A 7952-nucleotide genomic window follows, 5' to 3' on the forward strand; every position below is an offset into this window, starting at 1 on the left:
ACCTATTGATAATTAATGGGAGGATACATGCATAAGATGAGTAGACTTTTCCTTGGTGAAAACGACTTGAACGTCGCTATGTTAATTGCACTGCGTTCCTGTACTTCGCAGCAACCTGAGGCTTCGGCTCCACCGAAGACACCTCCCGGGTTCGCCACTCCCGGCCGAGTGCGCAGTCCGAGCCCACAAGAGGAGAATCACTACAGCCACATTCAGAGGCCGCGCTCCAGGGGGGCCATGTACGGCCCACCACCGGTAAGCAACGTGATCTATACGCACTCTACGCATTGACGGCAGCTAACGCACAACACAATCCGAGTTCACACGGCCGTCTTTGTCTCCACTGACACAACTTTCGATGAAATAGGCGCATGCCACAACGTTTCCTTTACGCCCTGCTGAACCGAATTCGTTGCATCGGATACAAACCAAGCAGAACATACGCGTCCCTCCTTCTAAATTTTGTCTGTGCTTCTCTGCGCTCTTATGACCAGAACCACGAAAACGCAGCAACCATGGCACCAAGAAATATAACCTGACACCTTAACTTCGACATTCTGAAACCTTCATCGAAGCAAATTTTTAATGTGGCTGTTACTTACAGTGTAGAGAATGCAGTATCAATTCCGTAAGTGATCTCTTTCTCGACATTTTGCTAGTTAAATATATAGGGTGAGCCCCATATTGCCTTTCATCTTTGTTTGCTGTATGCATCTTGTCTTTCATCACTAACGCTAAAGCAGATCAAAAGTGCATTACTGCAAAATTTAACCCGAGGTCCCGGGTTAAAACTGCGGAAGCAGGGCTTAAATTCGGGTGTCTCAGAGAAGCTGAGACCCCTCTTAGAGGGGAGAGAAGGAGAGATGAGGCAAGCAATGACGTAAATGTTGCTAAGGGTACACCCATAATGTGTTAAAATGTGTTAGCGCCGTCCATGGCCATCGTTTCTACATGTCGTTTCGAGGTCTGTTGTTCCGCGTGCGGGCACAGTTCACATATGATTTTGAATTCTAATATACGTGTCATTGAAGTCTAAAGCCACACCTACTACTGGGATATTGGCTTTGAACAGTGCGGTGTGCGTTTCTCGTCTCTTCTTCGTGCTCTAGCCATCTCTTGAAGTCTCCAGAGTTACATTCCACTTCTCTTCATGTTCTTCACCCTCGCAGAGTCACAACCCGTACGAATACGAGCCCCAGAAGAGGGAGATGTACGCCCCGGTCACGCCATACTACAAGACGGCGTCTCACCACACCATGTATTCCTGAGCGCAGTATTGCCCGGCGAGTGCGCCGCATCTCGCAGAAAAGAAGTGACTGCAGCAGTTCGACGTGAGCCAAATGCGCGCGTAAAGCGACAGACGTGCGAGCAGATCTGCGGGAGCCGCGAGTGCAAGGGCGTGGCCCTGTGGGCACCATGTGTCCCGACTTGCTTCCGTCGACAAACGATCTGGGACTCCATAGTGCGCGATCCCGGAATTGCTACAGTGCGTCGTCCATTGACGGGACGCAGTGCCATCGCTGCAGACCTATCGGTGCTGCTGAGTATTTATGAACCATGAGTGCAGTGAAAGGAGCACAGAAGTGGGACGACATGGCGGATCTTCTCGCCTGCTGCAAAATCGCGTTGGAGTGTGCCTATCCTGTAACGTATAGCATAGAGAACCGGGTGGACCTATACACTGTAGTGGATTTGGTGATTCGATAGTGAAGCGACGAAGCTGGTGGACAATGTGTAGAGATCGGGGATGAAAGGTAAAGGGCGACAGGAGTGGTCAAAAACTGCATTACCCTGCGGTTCTGACACGCAGTTTTGCATTCTGGGGCGCAACATGGTGGCCGTAGGCAGAAGCGCTGACCCAACCTTCCATTTCCAGGCTGAACGTCGAGGTTTATTTTTCATTGCCGCCATGGCCCGCATGCGCTGTTTTCATCCGTTACAGGCTCAACCGACACGCTTGTTCGCTGGAACGCCTCCATAAGTGATGTGTGACGCCACGTGACGTTTTCATTCCCTTATTTCGGCGTTATAAGCGCACAATTGCAGGCTGTAACAGTAGACGTAGGGTACACGACTGGTGTCCCAACCGTTAGTGAGCTACAAATACATCACATATTTTCATGGGGGCTTGCGCAGTAAAATAATTTTGATGTAGAATTTCAGTTCTATAGATTCGTTGTTAGCGATTTCACAAGCACGTCCTGGCTTAAGTCGACAGTGGAGCTTATTTTAGAAAACCGGTGATGTATGTTTCGTTCTTTCACTACCACTGAAGCGAAGCTCATGACAGCACTGTGTTGTGCAACGACTTCTTTATTTATTTTTTTCGCTGTCAGGAGCGTTACAACCAATGAAAGCCTAACACAGAAAAAAATTAAGACTGCCAAGTATGCGTTGCATGGTGAGCGAGAGAGAGAGGTTAGTCTAGGCAGTAACAAATTGCCATAATTGGTATATAATTTCGGGACTGAACCTACCCCGAGCAGAAACGCCTAACCTATCTCGCACATCTCCACACATTCGCACATCTATACGCTTAACCACTTCTGTGCTCCTTGAGAAGCACAGGCTACATTGTACAACTGGCTGCTGCAGTTTAAGCAGTGTATACATGTGGTCGAACGTACTACATAGTCCCAGAGATGGCTTTCGTACGAACCAAGACTGTGGCTTTCTACAAGCGTCATTTTTGTGGACCTAGAAAAAGCCCGTCCGTGCGCGTGTGTTTGGTATATGTTCGTGCGTGCTTGTCTCTGAGTGTAGTTTTTCTTTTCTTTTTTTTTCGGAGTGCAAGATGTGGGCGTGAATGATATTTTATGAAGTGATTTAACCGCACACGCTACCTGTAGTCCGTGATCTAGGGGTGGTAACGTGAGTCCTAACTATCGCGTAATTTATCAGAAGCTCACAGCACGGCTTATGTGCTAGTGCAGACACGCCGAGTCGGCATCCGAGTGAGGTAACGTACAAGTATTTTACAGCGACAGTTACTGTATTATCTTAATGAAGAAAGCCTTAGAGGGGATACAAATAAATTGTGCATGTTCACTGTCGCGCGCCTATACCAATAGGGTTGCTCCGAAGGAGAGAATGGATTCCTACGACTGCTCAGTGGGCTCCATGCCACGAGCGGTCTGCTAGTATCGCGTATTTTTTTCTTTATTCTTGTATTACTTGTGTCAGCTCATGGTTCTGATTGCATTTGTTTGATACAAGTCATCGAACACCCATAAGACAATAAAAGTGATTCGCCGAACCATGGTTGCATCTGACTTCTTTAGAACTAGACAAACAACCTAGAAGTTTGTTTAAGAGTGCACAATTATACTAGTTCTCATCAACTGTTCCTACATACATATACATAGTATGCACGTGACGTCACATCCACTGCTGTCGTCTGCTTCCGCTACCTTCCGCCATCTTGGGGTACCTTATCAGCAGGCGCGCGCATAGGCCTATAGGTTCCCCAACATGGCGCTGCCGTAAACCGGAAGTCGCGGAGTATCGTTGAATGACGTACGTGCATACCATGTGTAGGGCGCAGTTTTCTTTGTTTTTAGTTGGTCTAATATATATGGCCACATGAAGTTTGTCTAATGAGCAACAGGGACAGCAGAATTAAGTTACATATGTTCCAATCACGGAAACTGCGTTTATTTATAATCCTCACTTGAAGGGCAACTCCTGGTTCTTGGGAGGTTCATAGTATTATGTGCCCTTATCATTTACGCGAAATACAAAGCCTAGGGGCATTTTGTTTCTGGGAAATTAAATTTCAAAACATCGCGCCGCGTCTACGCTTATTGCAGCACGAGCGATCCCTGTCCGTTCGTTCCCGTTTTATTGGCTAATCGACACTGTTAAACTCCGGAAGTTTCGAAAAGATGTCACTCTCGTTTACACCACACTTCGACCAACGCACATACTACTTGCTGAAGTAAAAGATCCGCCATTAATATGCGTGACTTATTCGCGAGCTCACTCATAACGTCGGCACGCGGTGGAGTTTTTGTTTTGTTTCGCCCCTTGCACATGAGTCTGCGTGCATGCGCTTGCGTTGTTTTACGCCATGCGTATTAAAATTGGCGTGTTGTATGGTGGCCAGTTACAGAGAAAGAAAAAGCGAGGAGAGGACAGGCACGGAGGTGAACCAGACGCGCGTCCTGTTTGTTACCCTACATTGGGGGTAAGGGAATGGGGGAATGGAAAGAGGGAAAGAAGAAGAGAGTGAGAACTGAGTGCACGTAGGAGGATGCACAGGAAATGCAAATAGTCATTGCTCTACATTGGGGGTAAGGGAATGGGGGAATGGAAAGAGGAAAAAAAGACGAGAGTGAGAACTGAGTGCACGTGGGAGGATGCACAGGAAATCCAAACAGTCATTGCTCTTGAAGCCTTCTAAACGCTTCCGGAGGTGCCCTTTTTACCTACAAAACACATTTCTGCTATCAGTATTCGAAACAGTAATCGTTCGATTTATGCGAAGGTCACGTCAGGTGCATGCGCGTGTCAGAAGACGAATCCTATAGTGGAATGCGCGGCTAAATTTGACAAACAAGAGCAACAGCAATGAAGAAAGTTTCTCATGAAGGGCGGAGCGCTGAGTGCGACTGCATTGCAATTGAACTTCTCGGGTCCGACAAACGCGGACGCGACATACGCGGGTGCGCCAACATGACAAAATGGTCTGTAATTATTTATTTATTTTCAAATACTGCAGCCCTATTCAGGTCTTTTGCAGGAGTGGAGTTCAACAAACACAAGAAACAGACAAAAAGGTAGTAGAACATAACTAAAAAAAAGGGACAGCAATTATACAAAATCTGACAGTGCCAATTCACGAACAAAACCAGGTTACTCATTCCAGCAGTCGACAACTCTCGGGAAATAACGTGTTTGAACACGTTAGTGCGCGCAAAGAAAGGCTTTAGGTTGAGGGTGTGACGACGTTTAGTTGGAAAAACACTGGCATACCCGATGTAATCGTCAGCGGATAGTCAATAAGACGAGTGAATAACTGAATCTAATAGCTTCATCTTAGCGATATGCCACCTTGTGCATAGAAGAGATAAATTCAAAGAATTCATTGTGGACGAGGCCGAAAAATTACGATCGTAGGTATGACAAAGGAAACGAACAGCCTTCGTTTGTACCGATTAAACTTTGTTAACGTCGCGCACTTTATATGGGTTCCAGACGCAGAAGCATACTCTAATACATGGCGAAAGAGTGTTTTATACGTTAGTAATTCAGTGTATTTTGGTGACTTAGATAATGTTCGTCTTAAGTAACCTAATTTTTATAGTGCTATAGATGTAATATGATCAATATGCTGTGACTCCTGCATGTTGTGTGAAGATAATTCCAAGGTATTTGTACACCTGTGCTCGGGGAACTATTGTGTTGTTGAAAGCGTGCACATGCTGTGAAGGAAAATGGCTGTTCCTAAATGACACTACTACGGTTTTTCGGAAGTTAATGCGCACCTGCCAATTCGTACCAGGTGCAAAATCTTTTGAAGGAATCCTGAAGTAAGGTGTTTTCACTAGGAGAAGAAATTACCTGGTATAGGACGCAGTCTTCGGCATAAAGACGAAGTTTTGACTTAATATTGCTGGGAATGTCATTTATAAATATTAAAAATAACAAGGGTCCCAGAACAAAGCCTTGTGGGACACCTGATGTTGCATTTACAGTTGAGGACGAAGTGGAATTAAATGAAACGAATTGAGAGCGAGAGTTAAGAAAGCTAGCGATCCAGTCGATCAGTCGTGGGTTATATAAAATTACGTTTAGTTTACTTAGTAAATTATTGTGTATAACAGTGTCGAAAGCTTTGGAAAAGTCTACAAATAACGCATCACACACACGCGCGCGCGCGCACATACACACACACACACACACACACACACACACACACACACACACACACACACACACACACACACACACACACACACACACACAGACACACACACACACACACACACACACACACACACACACACACACACACACACACGCTACAAATAACGCTCAATGGCTATTCGTAACGCTTCCAAGTAAGTCAGAAACGTTAAGACTACGCGACAAATTGTACTTAAAATGTTGCATATACCTTCAAACTATGGAACATCTGAAACGCAGAGTTCCCTTGGGACATTGGGCAACCTAGCTAATAGCAGCAGCGTGGTACTTTGGAAGTTTTGCTTACGTTTTTTTTAAGCTGTATTTGATCAACACGCATTTACAATTGCACATAATCATGGCGTATTGTTCCCTCTTTGTTCGCAAAATTTGATCTCAGTTGTTGTATGTCAGCGCAGCCATTTAATTTTTACGCAACTGAAAAAACAGACTAATAACCCTATGGACCACTTGTTTGCGTGTTCTACTGGAAAATCCGCATTTAACTTATCAATTTGGTACGTTGCCTACAGAGTATACCCATACCATCCTCCCAATTTTCCCCAGATATGAACAAGATGCCTTGTTTAACTGCACCGAGGACACCTAGAAACAAGCTGCGAATCTCGTATGATGCACGAAAAGATATGTAAAAAGAAGAGGGTTTAGTAATTATCTGCAACATTTGCGTTTAAAGCAGAAAAGTCTAAAGTTTCGCAAAGCATTTCGCTTAAAATTCTCTCTATTTTCATGGAATTTCAACTATGTCTCGTGCTGTTGTTTTAGGAGCGTGGGAGACATTTCAATTAGTGGTAGTATGACATCCTGGAACGCTTCAATGAGTACCTTTCCCCAAAGGTTGTAACGAACCTACACAGAATAAACATTTACCTCTCATCACTCCATCGGAACATTGCTTCGTACGTCAAATAAATAAAAACACCGTGTCCCTCATTTTTTACCCAGGATACCCGGGGAAAACAACTAAATGCCATAAAAATAAAACGCATAAAACTTGGGAGAAAACGACTATTCAGTCACTGTTTTCAGAGCACATAAGTAACCGATACAGTGCAAATTTTTGGCACACGTCACCAAAAAGTGGCCCTTTGAAATATGAAATACCTCCTACTGTTGTTCCTGCCGGGAAACAAGTAACAGTGTAGCTCTTATTTAGAAACAGCCTCAAAATGAAATCGACAAAGTCAGAATTGCCACATGCCTTTAGAAAAAATTTACGTCAGTGTTCTAATGGGATTGAAATGGCTCGTTCAGCCGAGGTCCTGTTCACAAACATATCTACGATAAGTCGTGATTACGCAAAGAGATTCGACAGTTTTATGAATTTTGATTAGGTTTTGATGGTGATAAGATAGACTGCAACGCTATTATTAAATTATGCGATTTTACGCGCCAAAACCGCTAGTGCAACACTATGTACGTAAGCTATCTCTAGATAGAGATTGAATTGTTCCAGCGTTTGATAATCCAACTATTTCATGCCGTAAGGCACACCAGTCGTTGGGCGCGGCTGATTATAATACCTTATCGGGACCTCCCCCTCGCCCGTAGGTTAAATGTAGTAAGCTGATCGTGTTTTCAAGTAGGGATATAACGGCCCAAAAAAAACTGGGCATGATGCAAGTAGCGCAACCTGACATTTGTTAGGGCGGGAACTGCCCAGCGCCAAGCCTTCTCGGCAACGCGAGCGCGCATAGCGAATCCCGCGCGTCGTCCGATACAGCGCGTACTGTTGCGGTTGTAAGCACGTCCCAGTTTCCGTGAGGTCAATCCCACCGCTGCCACCACTGTTGCGATGTCAACACGTCCCAAATTCCGTGAGGTCAATCTCACCGCTGACTACCACTGTTGCGAAGTCCGGGGGTCCGTGCGGCCAACGAAGTTTCCATCGATGGTGCGGTGCAAAGTGCCGGGAGAGAGCAACGTTTAAGAGAATGAAGAAAAAGGAATATATTCAGAAAAGGTACATGGTTGAGATTACAAAACGAACTATCGGTGCACACTACGGTAGCGTCTTAGCATGT

The 7952-nt window shown here is 45.2% G+C and overlaps 1 protein-coding gene across 2 annotated transcripts in view; it reads left to right on the forward strand.

The window, feature by feature from the left end:
* Nucleotides 1-3259, forward strand: part of LOC142582427 (uncharacterized) — a 98450-nt gene extending 95191 nt beyond the window's left edge. For both annotated transcript variants that reach the window (XM_075692135.1, XM_075692134.1), the window contains exons 10-11: nt 112-255; nt 1170-3259. In XM_075692135.1, the coding sequence (XP_075548250.1) occupies nt 112-255; nt 1170-1268 (243 nt within the window). In that variant the 3' untranslated portion in view covers nt 1269-3259. The remainder of the gene's footprint in view (nt 1-111; nt 256-1169) is intronic.
* The last annotated feature ends 4693 nt before the right edge of the window (nt 3260-7952 follow it).

Source organism: Dermacentor variabilis, chromosome 5, assembly GCF_050947875.1.
Source record: "Dermacentor variabilis isolate Ectoservices chromosome 5, ASM5094787v1, whole genome shotgun sequence".
Taxonomy (NCBI): Eukaryota; Metazoa; Arthropoda; class Arachnida; order Ixodida; family Ixodidae; genus Dermacentor; species Dermacentor variabilis.